At 35.8% G+C, this 21,247-nt stretch overlaps 2 protein-coding genes across 2 annotated transcripts; one reads left to right on the forward strand and one right to left on the reverse strand.

Annotated features, from left to right (window-relative positions):
- LOC18771428 (beta-glucosidase 12) lies at positions 326–3,987 on the reverse strand. The gene is made up of 13 exons (XM_007203017.2): positions 3,559–3,987; positions 3,368–3,437; positions 3,212–3,270; positions 3,024–3,099; positions 2,703–2,780; positions 2,499–2,586; positions 2,152–2,407; positions 1,948–2,063; positions 1,624–1,841; positions 1,510–1,541; positions 1,305–1,407; positions 1,075–1,183; positions 326–948 (listed from the first exon to the last, which is right to left on the reverse strand). Exons 1-13 carry the CDS (start codon positions 3,949–3,951, stop codon positions 777–779), a joined length of 1,770 nt encoding a protein of 589 aa, XP_007203079.2. The 5' UTR covers positions 3,952–3,987; the 3' UTR covers positions 326–776.
- Positions 9,648–19,373, forward strand: LOC18770112. The gene is made up of 6 exons (XM_020568975.1): positions 9,648–9,763; positions 10,160–10,436; positions 10,810–10,896; positions 14,569–14,687; positions 16,295–17,421; positions 17,518–19,373. The coding sequence occupies exons 1-6, from the start codon at positions 9,648–9,650 to the stop codon at positions 19,371–19,373; spliced, it is 3,582 nt and encodes a 1,193-aa protein (XP_020424564.1).

Raw genomic sequence — 21,247 nt, forward strand, 5'->3', positions numbered from 1 at the left:
CCTATGATACCTTCCTCCCCTTCTTAATTTTGACGAAAAAAAAAATTTCTTTAGATCGATTAGTAGGCATTTATCCTAAATCTTTTTGGTCGGTCTTGGCAACACAAAATGACGTAAAGCCCACGACAGTCGTAATTTAAAAGCCACTACAATGATAAAGCTTACTATGGGCATAAAGTCCTGAAAGGGAAAAAGTCTACAACAAAACAACACATCCGTGAAGTGTTTATCAATTTAGTCAGTGTCACTTATTACCAATTATCATAGTGGCCAGTGGGATTGGAGCGTCGAGTTGTATATGCGAGTGCAAGAGTCCTCTTACATCCAATTTTAGGTTTTTTTTTTTTTTTTTTTTGGATTTTTGGAGTTTTGTGAAAACATTTTGAAACCTGAGGGGGTGTTTGTGTAATTTCTAAGACCTTAGAAGATTTTGCAAAAACACAAAAAACCTCAAGAGGTGTTAGTATATATAACTCAAATTCGAGACAATTAGTCAAAAGACTAAAAACAAATGAGTAAACAAATGAGTTTCATAATTATGCGTATGTTGACACTCATCAAAGGATTAAAAATCAATGTTTAATTTTACAAGGGGGTTGAATAGAATTTGAATCTTATACAAGGACTAAAATTGAAATTATTGAAGGTGCACAAATATGGAATTTAAATTTTGTATATGTACACAAATTTGGAATCCCTAGTATTATTGTACATACATAAAATTCACATTATTGAATTAAATACAAATATTGAATGACGAATATGATCTGAAGTTTTCAATACTTCTTAAGGAAACTTTTGAACCAGTGCGCTGAGAGTTTTAGGTGCCTTTTAAGCCCATCATTGTGATCTACATACGTGATACCATATCGAAGACTGAATCCCGAATTCCATTCAAAGTCGTCCAGGAACGTCCACGGAAAGAATCCCTTCACTTTGACACCATTGCTAAAAAGCAATAAAAGGAAATTAAATATATTAATGTCAATAATATGATTCAATAACTCAAAATCAAAAGCTATACCATATACATATATATTTAAATATTATAAATGAATTTGTTAATACACTTACTCAATAGAACTTTGAACATAATGAAGGTGGCGATTGTAGAAGTCAATTCTATGGGTATCATTAAGGGCTTCGGCAAGTGATAATTTCGGATCATTCAACTCATCCACACCTACAATATATCATACATTATTATGTCATTACAAGGTTAGACTTTGTACCACTTTTGCGTGTTTTACACGAAAAATATGTGAAACATTGATCATGAAATTACTTAAGGCTAGAAAAAGTACCATTTTCAGTAATGTAAATAATTGGATTGTGATACTTTTTCTTTGTGTAGAGTAAAAGATGTTGAATTCCTTGTGGATAAATATTTAACCCTCCTGATTCACTCTGCACCAAAATTTGAAGATGTTTAGATTTTTAGGAGTCACATTTGTAAGTGCAAAATGATTAATGATCGAAATCATAAAGGCTACTTAATTTGATGTGTACCTTTGGACCGATGGGGACCCCATTACGCTCAGCTGCCACAACACATATGAATATCAGAATCTAATTAGTCTATAAACTTAAATTGCTTGAATTAAATTTTGAATTTGAACTCACATGAAAGATTAACGCCAACATCTGTTGTGTAGCTGGCATATACCGAGTTATTTTGAGGTGCATCACTTGCATAGTAACCCGTATAGTAATTTAGTCCAAGAAAATCAAATGAACCAATTAGCAACTTGGATTGTTCTTTCGTGAATTTTGGTAATCGGCTTCCGACGAGAGACCGCATGCTTTGCGGATAGTCACCACTTGTCAATGGCTCAGCAAACCTATAAGAATGTAAAAATTTCAAGGATTAACTTGACATTATATTATGTATTGCTAGCTAGTAAGTAGCAGATATTATATTCATAAGCAAATTCGAAATACACTTGCCATCCGAACATAAAATCCAAAGCTCGTAATGCAGCATTTTTATTTTCTTTTTCTTCCGAAAGGGGCTCAAACCAATTTGACACCAGTGTTATCCCTATCACTCCATTTTGAGACGCCTGCACAAGAACATTTAGTTTGTTTGTTTTAGAGTCACAAAAAGGTAAATTAGTCGCTCTCTCGTTGCAACAAACTAAGTAATTATACCTGGTATTTATTTTTGTACAATTTTACTGCAGCTGCATGAGCAAGGAGCTGGTGGTGTGTTACCAAATATGGTTCAATAGATGAATCTCCGCCGGTGCAGTTTAGCTGTTGCCAAGTGGAGCATCGTCCCGGAGCAAGGGTCCCGGTTGCATAACCATAGTCGCTGAAGGTATACGGCTCATTCAGTGTGCTCCAAAGCTTTACTCGATCACCAAATTCCTTATAACAAAGTTCTGCGTAATCTTGAAAATGATTTCTGTATATACACATTTCAGAATGTAAATGTTATAATTCTATTTATTAATTAAATTATCAATACGTTTCAAAGAACTAATTTCTTCACTTACACAATATGAGGGCTTAAGAAACCACCATATTCATCTTCTAAAGTTTGAGGAAGATCCCAATGAAAGAGTGTCACAAATGGCGTTAAACCTATAAATAGCATCGTAAATAAAAGCAAGTTATAAGTTTGACAAAATGACTTTTTTTATGAGTTCATGTAACTCTTATTGCATAAATTATTGATCATGTAAGGTGGGATGACTCACCGTTGCGTAAGAGCTCATTGATGAGATTGTTGTAATATTTGATTCCTTCCTTGTTCACTCCTCCACTTAACTTTCCATCTAAGAATTAAAACAAAACCAGAAAATAAAGAAATAAGTGCACCGATAACATTTAAGCTGAACTTTAAAAAAGTTGGACTATATGTTATCGAACTTGAACTTCGACTTCTATTTAAGTATTTGAATTGAAACCAAAAAAAAATAAAAAAAATTGTAATATTATTCGGTAGACAACTTAGACACAATACTTAAGCGAAAACCATGAAGGCAGAAATATTGACGATTGGTCACAAATGAACTTACTTGGTAACAATCTTGACCATGAGATAGAGAATCGATAAGCGTCCCACCCCATATTCTTTATAATCCCCACATCTTCCTACAGTGCATAACGAAAAAGAAATCAGATAAAAATTATCGGGAGCTTATCTTCAATGTGATGAGTTTTCTTCATGCTTCAAAATTTAATATGTGCACATTGGGTCATTAACCTTATAGCGGTGATATTGATCAACAGTGATATCTCCATTGCTGCCATCGCTAATCTTTTCTGCAATTAATCATAGAAAATTAATTAATTTATAGCATAAGAGTAAAAGTAGCACGACTTTGTTATTTTAACTAATTGATGATTTGATTGGACAAACCTGGATATTTGTGGGTGAAGGTATCCCAAATGCTTGGTCCTCTACCACCTTCTTTTGCCGCACCTTCATACTAAAATACACAAGAGACACAATGAAGAAGATGTCAATATTCTTGCATGGATCGATGCTTGGTCTGAATTTGAAAGAAAACCCAAATCAAAACTCAAATTAAAGACTAGAAAAGGACTTACTTGGTAAGATCCAGAACCTACACCAAATATGAACCCTTCTGGAAAACTGCTCCTATTGAGAGAAGCAGTGTCAAAATGTGTGGGTGGAGCTCTAATATCAGCTTCGCTATTTGTGAAAGCAAAGCCAATTAGTAGCAGTATGCCTAAGAGAAAAGAACGTAATTGCATTGCCATAACTTGAGGTTTTTTGTTGTTGTTGTTGGTAATAATCTTGAGAAGTATAAGTTGGCTCTGGCTGGCATGCTGCATGGCCTTTATATAGAGGAGGAAGTACGTGCTGCGCATGAGAATAGTAAACACACATGGGCATTGAATGGGTTTGAGGGGGCAACTACGTAGAATGTCATGGTACAAAGGGAAATGGCAAGTTTCATATTTGAATGAGTTTGTCATTGTCTCCTCCCAAAACTCAGCTGCTATATTCAAACACGCAATAAAATGGTGCATATATGTGAGCAGCCGCAAAGTGGAGTCTCCAACTAGCCGTTTGGGTCAAACTGTGGGAAGAAATTTGACACAGAATTGTTTTCTTCACAATGTAAATATATGATATCTCTTTTCTTCACAATATAATATTTGGTGCATATGTGTGAGTAGCCGCCAAGTCTGATTGAGTCACCTAATAGCCATTTGGGCCAAACTGTGAAAAGAAATTTGACACAGAATTGTTTTCTTCACAATGTAAATTTGTAGATTGTTTTAATTCTCGTGCATAATATGTGATTATCTTTTGTATTTGACGAACTAGGAAGCGTATATAAAATAGAATTTTACTTTTATTTCTTTTAAACATTAGAAAAACATGTCCAATTGGTGGGGTTTCACAAACGATCTTGAGGTTAGTTGAAAGTTGAGCAATGATTTGGGACCTATTCTGCAATTTATTTGAAGAATACCTTACAGGGCCCACTTCGCATTTAATTTTTGTGATATGAACGTTTATTTTGTAAATATTCATGCATACATGATAGATTGACTAATTTTTAATCAAATAGTTATTAGTTACATGGTCTAATTTATAAACACGAAGCTATTATCTTCAAGGTGCGAAAAAAGAGATTATGCATCTACTATCTCTGAAACCGTCAAAAGAGTATTAAAAGAGAAAAAGAAAACACAAAAACGTTATGAAGGCGTTATAACCACTAAAAGAAAATAACGTAAGTGCCAAACTCATCCTTACATATTTATGGTCAAAGTAATGACATTGGCTTCCACTGTTCTACCTACAATTCTCTTAGCAATTTTCTTTCTGTTTACCCTAAAGATAAACATGCAGAAATGACTTTTTGTTGACCCTTCTTTCCTTTGGTTTTAATGGTATATTCAAGTTCGTTAAACAAAAAAGAAATGACATATATTATGTACAAAAAACTTACAGTGTCAAGAAAATAATGGTCCGTCAAATTCTTTTCAAAATTTGACCACACTATTCGTGTTTGACTAAATCAGAATTTGCAGCTACTCGCACTATTCGTGTTTGACAATTCATCCAAATATGAAACTTTCCATTTGTACCATGACATTCTACAGAGTTGCGCCCTCAACACCCTTTCTAATTGCATGCACGTGTTTTGCAAAGAAATTTATTTCACCATGCCAACCAGAGTCAACTTATACTTATCAAGATTACCAACAAAAAACATCTTTACTTAGGGCAATGCAATTAGGGTCTTTTCTCTAATTTCTAATCATCAATTCACTTATTTTCTCATTTTCTGATGTCGGATTCATAATTACATCTAATTATAACAAGGAAGGAATTAAATATCAATGAGCTCATTCGCAACGGTGACTCATCCCACTTTACATGATTAATCATCTATACAATAACATTTACATGCAATCATAAATTGTAAGTGTATGGATTTTGTAATTTTCTTTTGGCTTCCTTTAACAATTTTGTAATAGGACAATCATTGTATTTTCTCAAGTTTTAGTTTAGATTCAGAATTACATCTCTAGGTATTCTTATCTGGCTACATTATGATGGACAACAATGTGTTTGACAAAGGTAAGTTTAGAATTGCATTAACTAATTTCCTGAAGATTATGACTAGTCATCTTTCCTTTGTGTGACTAGTCAACTTTTGCATTGTTAGGAATTCCAGATCACTGTTTCTAGCTGGATCCTACCCATTTACTTTTGCCATATTCTACAATATTCTCAGCTGCCTTGTACATTTTCTAACCTAGGAATTTTGGTGTAAAAACAAAGGCATTCCTCATTTGGCAGCCGTTACTTTGGTAGGCAAGTTTTGGGAAGTTTCTTTGCAAACTTTCGCTTCTTTCTTAAGAGTAACCTATTAAGTTTTCCTATTTAGATCGGTGCACTAGATGCTAAGTTATATCAGGTTTTGATAAGAGTTTAAATTAAGTTGTACCTTGAGGCCCAGAACCTAGTAAAATAGGGAAGGGTTTTGAGGCCTATTAAGGGGTCCTATTTTATTTCCATTTATGCGTGAACCGATTGAGTAGGCTTGGAAGATTAGTCAAGTCGGCCCTCGGTGATGAATAGAAACGACTTGACCTAGCCCTATATAAACTTAAAGCCATGCTCTCATCAGACATGTTCTCTAAACTTATTCTCATCATAAAGAGAGAGCTGAAACAGATTCTGAGAGAGACCAGAAGTCTTGAGCCATTCCTGTTCTTGCTAAGATTGCTGCTGCTACGGATTGGATGAGTTCAGAAGCTGTGTACTCAAGGAAGATGGCTCCAGGTATGTCTTCATGTCTTTATACGTGTTACATTTTGTGTGAAAGATCTTGTTTGTGTATTAAAGAAATCTAACAGTTGGTTTCAGAGCTTAAGGTTGTTCACACATATCTGTAATCGTTGTTCAAGCATGTCTACCATGATTTCATATCTGTTTATGCCATGTTCAGTTATTTGGTTATGTTTCATTTTTTGAAGATGGTTTAAACATGTTTATGAAAATATCAAGAATCTGGAAAAGCGTTTTTTGATTTGGTTTTCATTTTTTCAAAACTTTAAACACGTTTTTGACCTAGCAGATCACCTTAAAACCCAAAAATGCCTATATGGCACAACTTTGCTGTTAGTTGTGTTAATTAGGTCATTCCCTATTTAGAAAGGTATTTTGCGTCAAAAACAAATGCTAAGAACACCTAAAACACTGTTCACGGGAGAAACACTTTTCACGCAGAAACACTATTCACAACAATTTTAGGGTTTTCCTTGTTGAACTGTGTTTTGTTTGGTTATTTTTCTGAGCCAGATAGATGTTTGTCTTTGTTTTGATAATCAACAAACTTTTCATAATAAAACCAAACCTAAATACTCAAACCCTAAAGAAATAACTAAAAATTTCATCATACATAAATTGCTAAGTTTCTTCAACAAATAGAATCTATCTTGTAATTTATTTGTGATGGCACAAGATAACATGTAATTTTGTGTAAGCTATAAGTAATCTCTTGCTACAAAGGTGTGATACTTAATTAACAAATAACATATATTATTTGTTAGTTTTGTGAATAAAGTTAAACTGTTTTCTAATTATCAATTCACTTATTTTCTCAATTTCTGATGTCGGATTCGTAATTACATCTAATTATAACGAGGAAGGAATTAAATATCAATGAGCTCATTCGCAACGGTGACTCATCCCACTTTACATGATTAATCATCTATACAATAACATTTACATGCAATTATAAATTGTAAGTGTATGGATTTTGTAATTTTGTTTTGGCTTCCTTTGATAATTTTGTAATAGGACAATTATTGTATTTTTTCAAGGTCTAGTTTAGATTCAGAATTACATCTCTAGGTATTCTTATCTGGCTATATTATGATGGACAACAATGTGTTTGACAAAGGTAAATTTTGCATTGCATTACATTGCATTAACTAATTTCCTGAAGATTATGACCAGTCATCTTTCCTTCGTATGACTAGTTAAATTTTGCATTGATCACTATTTCCAGCTGGATCCTACCAATTTATTTTTGTCCTATTCTACAATATTCTCAGCTGCCTTGTACATTTTCTAACCTAGGAATTTTGGTGTAAAAACAAAGGCATTCCTCATTTGGCAGCTGTTACTTTGATAGGCAAGTTTTGGGAAGTTTCTTTGCAAACTTTCACTTCTTTTCAAGAGTAACCTGTTAAGTTTTCCTATTTAGATCGGTGCACTAGATGCTAAGTTATATCAAGTTTTGCTAAGGTTTTGCTTTTATTTGATAATAATATTCAAATTATTCCATCGGGCATAATATCGAGCAATTTATTTGCTCTTTTTTCATGTGAAGGCGATCAAACGTAGTCGATCAAATCACTAACAGTTGAACATGCAATAACAAGCATAATCAGTTTGAGCAACATTGGCAATGCATGTATGTCCAGCATCATGGTGTTTGTCCCAGCACTTCTTCCCGCAGTCTAATAAAGTACACCCGCTTGAATACAGCTGCTCTTGGCATCTCTTTTGTGCATAAGCTTGAGGCACGTTTTGGTTGTTCAAAGCAACTGCGAAATCATCAAATTTATATAAGTGGACAATTTTTTTTTTCCTTTCCCGCAGAGCATATCAAAAGCAAATTCTATTCAATTTACAAGGCATCATAGAATATAATGATTTTATGTTTTTTGTGTGTTTTCAATCTACCTCTTCCTGGGTGCCGAACAATGAGGTATATAATAAAGTATAATGCAAAGGCAATTAAAAGATAGTTTGCATGCTTTTTATGACTCAAGCCACGCTTAACCGGCAAAAATTCATTGGTTAAGTAGGAAGGACTTGCTGCTATTTAATAGGGCCTAGTCTAGTGAAAAAGAGTATTGACTTGCAGATGTGTGGTCCCAGATTTGAATCTCCATGGCACCTTGATAGTGTGTGTGTAGGTGTGTGAGAAAACCCATTTCCCCCTTGATGAGAGGTGAAAAGTGAGAGTTCCTTGAACTCTTGTGATGGATGCGAATAAGGATAAGTGGTGTACCACTAGAGTTTTAAGTAAGTCGCTACATGTTTCACTTAAAACAAAGAGGTAAAATTTATGTGTTGCATTGTGAATCAAGAAGAAGTAATGTTATAACCCAAAAGAAAAAAAAATGGAAAGCACAAAAAAAACTGACAAAGGATAAGCCAACAAACCTGAGAAAACAAGAACCAGAAGGAAGAAACGGAAGAAAGAAAACCTAGACATCTCTAGCAACTATGTGTGTAACAAATGTGTATATTTCTGCTTTCTGGAATGTTGGGGAAGCAGGCTTCGTGGAGAAGAAATATATAGGGAGGGTGGGGATAAGCTGGTAACAAAACAAGGAAAGCTTTTAAACATGTTTTCCTTTTTTTTTTTTTTTTAATGTAGTCAGATTTTGCTCTGTTTATTTAGTAGTTATATTACGTTTTACCTTAACGTTATGTTTGCTAATAAAAACAAATTCATCTTACCTTGTTCTCAATTCTCTTTTCCATCTTCAATTTATAAAGAGCAAATCGAAAACAAAAAAATTTACCAAATGAGTAATTCAAATATAATACTATTTCAAATATTTCCTTACAGTAGGTGATGTAGCGTATGTTGACGTGAGTTAACCTACTAAATTAAGGAGATTTATTTCCTAAGTTAATTGGGTGATTTACTTCCTTGTCTCATATAGTTGACATATCCCTGTATAATTAGGAGATATTCTCCTAATTAAATTCTGTATCTATTTCCTTGTAAAGCACCCTTATAAACTCCTATATATACCTTCTTATAGGGAAGAATACAAACCTAAAGTATTCAAACCATATTCAAATTTTAGCATGGTATCAGAACAATCAATCCTATTTTGTCTCTAAGCCCTCAAGTCATATCATCAAATTTAAACACAAAACTAAATCAAATTCCTCAAATCCAAATCCTACACTCTCAAATCAAATCCTCTTATCAAACTCCTTCAACACATATCTTTATCTTACCCTCAAATTGTTCAGTTGCAATGGGCGACGTCTCGCTTTTGCGCAACGAAGGATCTTCCACATCCACTCCTCAAATCGTTACTATTCAAAGTGACAACTCCTCCTCCCTGCCTGTGTCACCCTGACTAAGACCAATTATGCCTTATGGTCACAAGCCATGGAGCGCATTGCTGCCCCCGAAAAAGTGGGTTACCTAACTGGTGGCACTCCAAAGCCTCCTGAGCTCTCGTCCACCTATAACAAATGGTGTACCGAGAACTTTCGGGTCAAAAGGTGGTTAATCGACTCCATGTCCCCCCGACTTGATGAGTCTTTTCATCCGGTTAAGTACTACCAAACAAATATGGGTCGCTGTCGAGAAGACCTACTATGATGGTGGCGATGAAACTTATCTGTTTTATCTCAACAAACGGGCGTTCACTATTAAACAAAACGGTGCACCCGTTCATAAATACTACAACCAGCTGCAAAGCATCTTTCCAGAAAATGACCATCAGAGTCCTATCCACATGCACTGCGCCGTCGACGTGACTGATCGTCACACAGAACTGGACATCTTCGTGTTCACCTTTTTCTTGCTCGTCTTGACCCTGAGTTTGATCAAGTCTTGGGGGAAATCCTACGCAAAGATCCTAAATTAAACCTTGATCAAACCTTTAACCATGTTAGTCGTGAAGCTCAACAGAGAATGACCATGACTAGTGCTCACGAAGATTCTATCAGGGTAACTCAACGTCAAAAGGGCCCCCATAATTCTACTGGTGGCTCTTCTCAAAATAAGGCCTCAAGATCTCATCCAAAGAAGAAGTGCACCCACTGTGGAAGAGACAAACATACCCGTGTTGGCTGTTACGAACTGATTAGGTACCCTGATTGGTGGGACCATTCCAAAGCTCACCGCAGGAATATGAGGAAATCACTCAACACATCTTCTGAATCAGATCTTGTAAGTCCTATGGTTTTGGCTACACTAGCTCCAACATCTGCCTGTATAGCCACAACAGGTACTAAAGCTTATGTTTTAAATACTTCATCCAAGAAAAACACACGCATCATTGACGTAGGCACAACTAACTAGGCCCTATTCTGATCATGGAGAAATTACTTTTCATATATCGTCTCCTCAATCGATGGTGTCTAATGCTAATGGTACCCCCTCCCCCATAATTGGGGAGGGTTCTCTTCCTCTCCCTAACTCCTTCAATTTGGAATCATTACTGATTATTCCATCCATGCACCATAAATTATTGTTTGTTGTCCAAATTACTACGTCTTTGGATTGCACTGTAACCTTTTGGCCAACTCATTGTGTTTTTCAGGACATTCTCAATAGCAAGACGATTGGTTGTGGTACTAGGAGGGGTGAACTTTTCTACATGGACTTGGCGCCTGACAGTGAAGCCAAAGTCGGTTAAGCTTTCAAGACAGGGGGAGCTAGTGTTGAGAAACAGACTGACGAAGGATGATTATGTCATAGGCATCTGGGATACGCTTTGTTTGGTTATTTATAGAAGTTATTTCCATCCTTATTCACCAATTTAGATATTAAGTTTTAAGTGTGACATTTGTGAACTGGCCAAGAACCATTCCTTTTCCTTTAAGTTCAAATAAAAGTTTTGTTCTGTTTTTTCTTATTCATTTCGATGTTTGGGGACCTGCTAAAATTGTCAATCTGGCAGGAGCTCGATGATTTGACACATTTATAGATGATTGCACACGCATGACTTGAGTTTCTCAAACACCACTTCAAACATTTCACCACCATATCCAAATACTTCCCAACCCCAAACATGAACCAGGGATTTTTGGCTGCATTTACATGATCACCAACGAAGCATATTAGATCCCCGAAAAAAAAAGTGTGTTTTCATTGGCTATGCTCCTCATCAAAAAGGTTACTGATGTTATCACCCTTCAAGTTAAAGGTTTATACTTCCATAGATGTCGTGTTCCGGGAGCACGACATATATTTTTCAGCAGCACATGAGGAGAATCTAGAATCAAATACTCCACGCTGCCAAAATCGAGAGGAGGAAATTGAACTGTTTTATGAGATTTTGTCCGCTCCAGTGCCTTGAGCTCTAGTACCTCACCAATCACCTGCTGAGAAAGTCATTCAGGTAACATCTCCCCCTGAAACTGATAGCACTAAAACATTGGCAGCCCTTTTCAAAAGAATATGCAAAAGAGCCACCCGCCACCTTCACCCTATCCCAACACGAAAAAAAGGCCAAAACTGTTTATTACCATTGCACTGCCAGAGAGCATGCATAGTAGACTCCCCTTCCTTACCACACCTGGAGCAAAGTGGAGAAGGAATCACTTTCCTTGTAAATAGGTTAACTGCAATCGGAATGATATCAGACGCAGCACGCCACAAAAATAACTTTATTTTATTCGGAATCTTCAACCTCCACAATCTCTTCAAAAATGCCATATGAGCTCCTATATCTGATGAACTCCTTTCCCCTTGGTCACATAAATTGCTCTACCACAAGGCAATTCGATAACCCTGGTTTCACTGAATACTCACCATTCTTTTCAAAAAACCATAACTGTCTATCACTTCTCTGAACTAGTGAAGAAAGTGGTATACTCAAAATAGCCTCCTTATCCTCCCCACAAAAAACCTGATCAATTAAAGATATATCCCAGCCCTAGTAGGCATTATCAAATTCGAGACTGTTGCGTGTTGAGAAAGCCCATTGTTGAGGAAAGGCTTGAAAGTAAAAGGTTTAGGGATCCATTGATCTCGAAACACCCTAATAGATTGCCCATCACTAACTCTCCACACCCTAATAGATTGCCCATCACTAACTCTCCACACCCTAATAGATTGCCCTAATTAAATGAATTGCATACGAAGTATTGCAACTAAAAGCTTGCCGATTGGCGCTTCTGGCTAATCAAAACTTAGGGATTGTAGGTTCCACATTTCACTTCAGGAGAATGCGAGAAACCTTTTAGCACATTTGTAACATGGCGTTGTAGTCTTTTAATCACCACCATCATCGTTCAATGAATAAACAACAGATGGCCTCGGAGAATGAGAAACCTTTCGGAAGTAGGATTTTTCGTTTACGTTTGATTAGGGTTGAATATGGTAATAGGGTGTACTTATTAAAATTACATTTGTTTCACAACTCAAAATATTATTTATGGTCATTATATATTAGGATAAATTACTAATTCAATAAATAGTTTGGTATTATGGTGTACTCAGTTAATTTTAGGTTTGACAGCACCTTAAAAAAAATTTAGTTTGAATTTCTTTTAAATAACTAGTTGTGTAGTACACATTTACAATGAATTTGAAATTACTATATGCAGGAAGTCATTTGGAAGTCATTTATTTTCTTCTTTTCCTTTTGTTTTTCAAATCTTGACATACATAGATTGTGGTAATCTAAACAGACAATTATTTAACCTTATAATGTCATATCAATTTCTAGATTTGGAATCACTCTATCGAAATGAATCCCTAGTTTTTCCCAATTGAATTGACAGAAATAACTCTTACTTACAGTAGAAGACAAAAGGGGACTCGGAACTTGAGTGCAAAAGGGTGAACTCACTCTATTAGTCAACAGACCTAACTCACGTAAGCTATTTTATCAATAATAAATATACGATTAGAAAACCGGAAAAGCACGTTTTTTACCAATTATATTCAACATAGAGAATGCACTTGTCTGAGGAATCTCTCGAGTTTTGTTGGAAGATTAAAACTCAAATTGTTTCTTTTATCAAAGAAGACTCACTTGAAACACCAAACATTAGTTGCTATATATAAAGATGCCAATTGCTTTTCTTTTGACAATAATATTCAAATTATTTTGTCATATCGATAGATTTATTTGTTCTTTTCCCTTGAGTAGTTAACAACTGAAGAAGCAATAACAAGCATAGTCAGTGCTTTCCTCCCTCTTTACATCTACTTTAATGATCAAATAGAATTTTGTTTTTGTTTTTGAAACCGCCTAAACTAAATGATCAAATATATTGGCATTTTCTTATCGGTTATCATCATTTACTATCCCTTATTTCATCTCACACATTAATATATCTTTAAATATCATATGAGTTTCAAAATAATTTTTATATGTAATTAGATTTATTGAAACTGAAGTTTTAAATGTTTTATAGACAGATTGCCACAAAAGCCTTTGCGGACATTCAAATAGGACATTCTGATTTTTTTGATAAAAGACAATAGAAATTTATTAGATCAAATGGAGAAACGAGTACAAAAGACAAAGATTGTGAAGGGAGTTATCCAAGAAAATGTGAAGTCAACAAGCAAAAATTGTATATGCAAAACAAGGAACAACACATTTCAAAATGCTCTTAATTATGCAGTAGAAATTAGAGTGCCCAATCTTTAACAAGAAGCTCTAAACCAGAAACTTGGAAATGTCAAGAAGCCCAATACAGGAGAATGCTTGACAATTTATCTTCACAACTGCACCCTGTCTGTCTGTCTGTCCCTCTCAGTTTCAAACTGTAATTGGCTAGCACCCACCAATCCTCTTCCCCCATCTGAAACAATTTATACTACTAAAACAAGACTAAACCACAGTAGAGTGGGTCATTTGGAATATTAGGTAAACCCAATATCATATCTTCTGGTAAATAATTTAACCAAGCTCGAAACAACAGATTTTTTTTTTAATGCCTACCTATTGTTTGGTTTCATTCAACACCAAAACTAGCAAACTCATCCAAGACATTCATTCATATAACACCAAAACTTAACTATGATATTAGAGAATAACATATAGAGCGTGCATGTACTTAGTTGAGCAGCCTCTCTATAAATAAAATAAATATAAATAAATAAAATAAAATAAAAGACTCACTCTAAAAACCAAACATTGCTACATATAAAGATCGATTTTGGCCAATTGCTTTTTATTTGATAATAGTATTCAAATTATTCCATCGGGCATAATATCGAGCAACTGATTTGCTCTTTTTTCATGTGAAGACGATTAAACGTTGAACAAATCACTAACAGTTGAACATGCAATAACAAGCATAATCAGTTTGAGCAACATTGGCAATGCATTTATATCCAGGATCATGGTGTTTCTCCCAGCACTTCTTCCCGCAGTCTGATAAAGTACACCCGCTTGCATACAGCTGCTCATCACATCTCTTTTGTGCATAAGCTTGAGGCACGTTTTGGTTGTTCAAGGCAACTGCAAAATCATCAAATTTATAAGTGAACAATTTTTTTTTCTATCCCGCAGAGTATATCTAAAGCAATTCTATTCAATTTACAAGGCATGATAGAACAGAATGACTATATGTTTTTTTTGGTGTGTTTTCAATCTTCCTCTTCCTGGGTGCCGAACTGTTAATGTATGCATTTTGAGTTATTTCTTTTGGCTTCCCTTGACAATTTTGTAATAGGATTTTTATTGTTTCTATCAAGCTCAAGCTTAGTTTAAGAATAGCTTCTCTAGGTGTTCCTAAACTAACATCTATCCTATGGAGGTTCAAGCAATTTGACAAAGGTAAGTATGCATTGCATATCATGGCATTAAAACTGTTTTCATAAAATGATGACTAGTCATCTATTTCTCGTATGACTAGTCATCCTTGCTCTGTAGGATTTCCAGCTGGATAACAAACCTTTTTGTCCTATTCTCCTTTCTCTCTCTGCTGCCATGTGGGTATTCTGACCTAAGGAAATTTTTGTCTTTAAATGCTATCAATTCCCTCTTTTGCAGCCGTCTCTTTTGGGGTTGAAGTTTTGGAAAGTTTGGCTTGCCATCTTTCGCTTCTTCTTCTTCGAGAGAACCATCCCATATTTCATCTATGAGTTTTTCCAAAATGATTTCTTCTTGAAAAACTGCATTTGACTTTGAATCTGCATCTAGCTACATAGAATAATCTCTCATTTATATCTAGGTCAGATTCATGACTAATTTCTTCAAGAGAATGGTTTCTTGAGGAAATTGGTCATTCTCATTTGAATCCAAATTTTGGTTTCGGTTTGAGTTAGAGCTTGCAAGCTAGTGCCATGGGATGAAAGAGCTGGAGAAGGAGCTGCCATTGCCATGAAGAACTGAGCTTCAAGCTTTGCTAAGTTGGAGAAGAAGATTGCACAAAGGAGGTATAGCTCATCTTCCTAAATAGACCTAGGAATTTCTTGAGCTTGCTAGTGTTCTTTGTAAGAATCTTTTTCTACTTAGTGGAATGCCTGGTCGGTTGATGACCCCCAGTTTTTCCCAATGGTGGGTTTCTGGGTGAACAATTTCTGGTTTTTCATCTCTGTAAATTTTCTGGGTTTCTGTTCTTGATAGTTGACTAGTCATCTGGGTTTGTGCGGTTGACTAGTCATCTTTTTCAGCTGTTTGGTGTTTGCTTGATTATGCTGTCTTCACACACTTTCACCATAGTTGTTGCTAGCACAGGGGATGCCTAGATTGACGGGTCCTTCTGAGTGCCTAGGTTGTCACTAGTAATTCTCTAGTCTTGCAGGTACATCTTGGTATGCTCTGTGTATGTTATTGTTTGGTATAATTCATATCTGACAATTGACTAGTCATAAGAGTATTTGGTCATGGTCTAGAGTGTGTGAAGTTTGTTGCATTCTTGGTTGAATATCTTTTAAATTTACCCCTCGTCACCTAAGTGCCAATTTCAATTGGTATCAAAGCTTCAGCTCTTAACACAAATAGAGAGATCCTAGGATTTGTTTTGGTGTTTAGGTGTGCTCACTATGGAAAGGGATCGAGTTGCTGGTTCTTGCAACTCCCCTCCTTTCTTTGACGGCAATAACTACGCTGCATGAAGAGAAAAGTTTGAGATATTCCTTGATGCTCTTGATGAGTGTGCAAGTGAGTATCTCACAAAAGAGTGGGTTGCTCCAGTTAAAACTGTTGAGAATGTTGTTGTGCCCAAGCCTAGGGCAGAATGGACTGAAGCTGAGGTGTATTCTGCACATTCAAACAAGAAGGCCAGAAATGCCTTAGTAACAGCCCTGTCTAGTACTCAGTTTTCACATATACAACACATCCCTAATGCGAAGCAGGCTTGGGATAAACTAAGGGTGGTTCATGAAGGGGATGACCAAGTTAGAACCTTAAAACTTCAGATGGTGCTTGCACAATTTGAAGAACTTAGGATGTCTGAAACTGAGTCTATTTCTGAGTTCTATGGGAGAGTTGAGATGATCACAAATGAAGCCATGAGTCTTGGTCAACCTATTGAAGAGCTTATTGTTGTTCAGAAAATTCTTCGTGTTCTACCTTCTAGGTTTAGAGCTAAGAAAACTGCAATCATGGAGGTTCAAAACCTAAATGAAATCAAGCTTGGGAAACTTGTAGGAAAATTGAAAACCTATGAGATGGAGTTGAATATGGAAGAAAATGATACAAAAAAATCAAAAAATATTGCACTTCAAGGAGTGCATGTTGCCTCTCCGAAAGGTAGTGAAAAATCCTCTGTTTTTGAGGATGAGATGGCCTTGTTTGTCAAAAAATTTAGGAGAATTCTTAATGATAAGGGTAAGTTTGCTAGAGAGGGCAGCTCTGGTAGTGAGAGACATTTTAGACCATCAACTGATAGGTCTAATGAGAGGAACAAGGTTGTCAAACCTTTCACTAAAGATTTTAGAAAATCTGTCAAATGCTTCACTTGTGGAGGCACTGGACACTATGCTGCCGACTGTGCAAACAATCAGAAAAATTACTCCAAGGGAAAGGACAAGGCCATGAAAGTGACCTGGAGTGAGAGTGAAAGTGAAGTGTCTCAAGAGGATTCATCTTCCTCTGATGATGATGACCAACAGGTTGCCTTTGTTGTCTCTGTGCAGCCTGTGTCTGATGAATCTGACTCTGAGTCAGATGACCAGTCATATGAATCATTAGGCAGAAAATATGATTGCTTGTTCAAAGAGACTTTGTCTTTGAAAGAAGAGAGTCTCAATCTTGAAGTCAATAACCAAGATCTTCAACATGAAATTCTCATCCTAAAAGAAACCAAAAAGGAGTTGAGTGAAAAATTTGTGTCTCTAGAAAAAGAAATTGCTACTTTTGTGTCAATTAGGAGTAATCTTGAAAATCAAGTTAATGTGCTCAAGGCAAGTAACATTGGTTTTCAAAACTCAAACAAACAGCTCCTAGGAGAATTGAATGAAGCAAAAAATAAGATTTTGTCTATGACCATTGGTGCCTCAAAAATTGACAAAATGTTGAATATGGGAAAACTTCATGGGGACAAAGGTGGTCTTGGATTTAATCATTTTGATTCTAGTTCGTCTAGTTTTACCACTAAGTTTGTCAAGTCAAAAACTCCAGTCACTGTTCCTCTTGATGTTCAGCAGGTTGTCAAGAAATCTAAGTTTGTTCCAACTTGTCACAGGTGTGGGTTGACTGGTCATATCCAACCAGTCTGTCATAGGTACAACAAAGATAAGACCAGAAATCTGTCTTCAAAATCTAAAAGGAATTCCAGATCTTTGCAAGATCAAGTTGATCATTTGCTAAATGAAGTAACTAAGATTGCCAAACTTGTCTCCCTTAAAATGAGTTCACCCATTGTTCCTAAGTCTACTTGGGTTGCAAAAGGTCAGACCAAATGTCTTGTTGTGCTTAATGCTTTTGCTGCTTCAAACACCAATTCTTGGTACTTTGATAGTGGCTGTTCCAAACATATGTCTGGTGATAAGAGTGTCTTCTCATCTCTCACTCCTTTTGATGGAGGCACTGTGACTTTTGGTGGTGGTCACAAGTCTCAAGTAGTTGGAAAAGGTATTGTGTGTATCCCTGGTTTACCCGAGCTTAAGAATGTTAGATTTGTTGAGGGTCTCACCTCCAATCTCATTAGTGTGAGTCAATTATGTGATGATGGAATTGTAGAAGTTAGATTCTCCAAGCATGGTTGCAAAATCATTGGAAAAGGTGATAATGAGATTGTGAGCGTGACAAGGTCAAGGGACAATTGTTATTGCATTGATGGTGTCAATGACACAAAAGAAGTTGTTTGCAACAAGGTTGTGAATGAAACGAGTGTCTTGTGGCATCAAAGACTTGGACATGTGAATTTTAGAGACTTGCATAAACTGTCCAAGAGAGAGTTAGTGAGTGGTCTACCAAAGCTTGACAAATCTGATCAACATGTTTGTGAAGGATGTCAATTAGGCAAGCAAGTTAGAGTGTCACATAAAAAGGTCAAACACATTCAAACAAATGTAAGTCTTGAACTTGTTCACATGGACCTTGTTGGTCCTATCCAAACCTTGTCCCTTGGTGGAAAGAAATATATTCTCGTCATGGTTGATGATTTCTCTAGGTTCACTTGGGTCTCATTCTTACTTGAGAAATCTGATACTTTTCAAAGGTTCAAATCTATTTGTCATCTCTTGCAAAAAGAGAAGATGACTAGTCATCTGCCTCTTGTTAAAATTAGAACAGACCATGGTTCTGAGTTTGAGAATTCACAATTTCTGAAATTTTGTGAAGAAATGGGAATTAAACATGAGTTCTCTGCTCCTATTACACCTCAGCAAAATGGTGTTGTGGAGAGGAAGAATAGAGTTCTTGTTGAGATGGCTAGGGTGATGCTAAATAGCAAAAATCTTGCTAAACATTTTTGGGCTGAAGCTGTAAGTACAGCCTGTTACATCTCAAACAGGGTATTTTTGAGATCTGGTACAAAACAAACACCTTATGAGATTTGGAAAGGGAAAAAGCCTAATGTGTCATATTTTAGGACTAAGCATATAGACATTAGGCATCACTTTATTAGAGATCTTGTGGAAGACAAAATTCTTTCTTTGGAATTTGTTCCCTCTGTGAAACAGCTAGCAGATATACTCACCAAGGCCTTGGACTTTCAAAAACATGTAGTCCATTGGCCCTTTCTCAATTGATTGATTAGCTTGTCTGTTCCTTATCTTCAGCACATTGCAGAACTGTTGACTAGTCATCTTCGTTTTAGTTGACTAGTGAAATATAAATTTTTGTTTACTTGCTGTGCAAATGTCAAAAATATCTGTTTCTTCTGATCTCTGATGGTGTGAAGCTTGAATCATTTTATGCTTTGCCTGATTTGTGCATAATTCCCCCCTTCTAGTTTGGAGCCATTAGATGAAATTTTTTGGTGTTTTTATGTCTTCTTGGTGAGACAAGTGTTGTGATCCATTGTGGACAATCATTGTTATAATCTCCTATCTTATCTCACTCTCTTAGGCAATTTGTTTATAAATTTAAAAAAAAAAACAAGAAAAAGAAAAAGGGAAGTGTGACCAATGTAGTCACGACTCTAGGAAGGTATAAGGTGATTTGATTGAAGAATCTAGAGCAAGAGCCGCAAAATTGGGCCACTCATGCACTTAAGTCTGGGATGTGCAAATATCAAACATAAAAAATGGCCAGATTGAGTGATGAAAATCAAATAGGTTGAGTCTATGCTTTGAGTTTGTCTTGAAAGTTCATTATATACTTGTCTCTCCAAGAGCGATATTTCTTCATCTCTTGTGTTTTTCTTTTGGCTCTGAACCTCCTCTGTCCATCTTGACTTATCTCTGAGCATGAAATCTAATTCATATTCTATCTATCAGAGTTAGTTGAATTATTTTGTTTGCACATGTGGTTATCTTCTCTCTCTCTTACTTACTGTGCTTGAAGACTTGGACTAGGCTATAGTAGCTAATACATCGTTGATCACTTGATATATTTGCTAGTTCATGTTTGTGTTTTTAAAACCAAAATCATGTCTTCTTCAAGGTCAATACTAAAATTGCTGCTTGCTATGATATTGCTTGAGTTCACTAGTCAACATATGCTCATGCTGATTGTGGTTGACTAGTCGTCTGCTTAATAGGGATCTTGTGCCTATTGGTGAAATTAATTTTCACTCTCTAAGAACCAAGACCATTGGTTATGACACAAAACAGAAAGGCTCACTTGTCTTCTCCTTATCTCATTTACACCTTCTGTTCGAACATTGGTACTGTGTTTATGTATGATCGTGTTTAGATGACGCCATTTTGGTCTATGACCAGTCATCTTAATAAGGTGTGTTCCCACATTCAATGATTTAGCCTAACATAATTCTTGAAATCCTTAAGAGTCTACCTTGCTATGAGTTTTGGATTGTTGGCTAATTTATTTTGTTGGGGGAGTTTCTTTGAGATGCATGTGTTTTGGCAACATTCTTGCTGGTTGTTTTTATCATTTTCATACATCAATGTTGCCTTCCTAAGCCTTATCTCTATTGATTTGATCTCTTTGTTCTTGGCTGTGTCTATGAGGTTGTTGATCTTTTGATGCCACCTCAAATTTAGACATGCGTGACTAGTGCATTTCATAGTCCACTCTCTTCTCCTTGTGCTTGTTGGAAGCTATGTTGTGTTTTTTGGACAACCTAGAGACTTATTTCTTGTATTCTTTCTCACATGTCCTCAATTTTGAGCAAAAATTTAGGGTTCATCTTGCATGGTGCTTTCTTCAAATTTGACATTGATTGATGCCTTAAATTTTGATATTTTGGTGCTTTGTCTTGATTTTGCACTATGGTGTGTAAAGAAAAATTCATTGGTTGTCCCTTGTTTTGATAAATATGTTGCTTAAACTCTGTCTCTTTAGGGGAGTTTCTTTATGTGTAATGTGTACACATTGAGCCACTTGATTTTAATTGCTTTTGGTATGATTCCTTGCAACTTGTGCTCCATTTCTTATTCTTTTTAGCCTGATGCATTTTTGTGTTTATTGGCTATTTATGGAAAGTTTGCCGAATCAGTAC

This window comes from Prunus persica, chromosome G7, assembly GCF_000346465.2.
Source record: "Prunus persica cultivar Lovell chromosome G7, Prunus_persica_NCBIv2, whole genome shotgun sequence".
NCBI lineage: Eukaryota > Viridiplantae > Streptophyta > Magnoliopsida > Rosales > Rosaceae > Prunus > Prunus persica.

What these genes read in the sequence shown, in the direction of transcription:
- LOC18771428 (XM_007203017.2), bottom strand. Translation starts at nt 3,951, where the DNA reads ATGACAAACTCATTCAAATATGAAACTTGCCATTTCCCTTTGTACCAT. An exon ending in ATGGTCAAGATTGTTACCAA is followed by an intron (nt 2,781 to 3,023) that starts GTAAGTTCATTT and finishes TTTAATTCTTAG; the next exon opens with ATGGAAAGTTAAGTGGAGGA. An exon ending in TTGGATTTTATGTTCGGATG is followed by an intron (nt 1,842 to 1,947) that starts GCAAGTGTATTT and finishes ACATTCTTATAG; the next exon opens with GTTTGCTGAGCCATTGACAA.
- LOC18770112 (XM_020568975.1), top strand. Translation starts at nt 9,648, where the DNA reads ATGGAGCGCATTGCTGCCCCCGAAAAAGTGGGTTACCTAACTGGTGGC. An exon ending in CATCTTCTGAATCAGATCTT is followed by an intron (nt 10,437 to 10,809) that starts GTAAGTCCTATG and finishes TGTGTTTTTCAG; the next exon opens with GACATTCTCAATAGCAAGAC. An exon ending in TTTGTCTTTGAAAGAAGAGA is followed by an intron (nt 17,422 to 17,517) that starts GTCTCAATCTTG and finishes TTGTGTCTCTAG; the next exon opens with AAAAAGAAATTGCTACTTTT.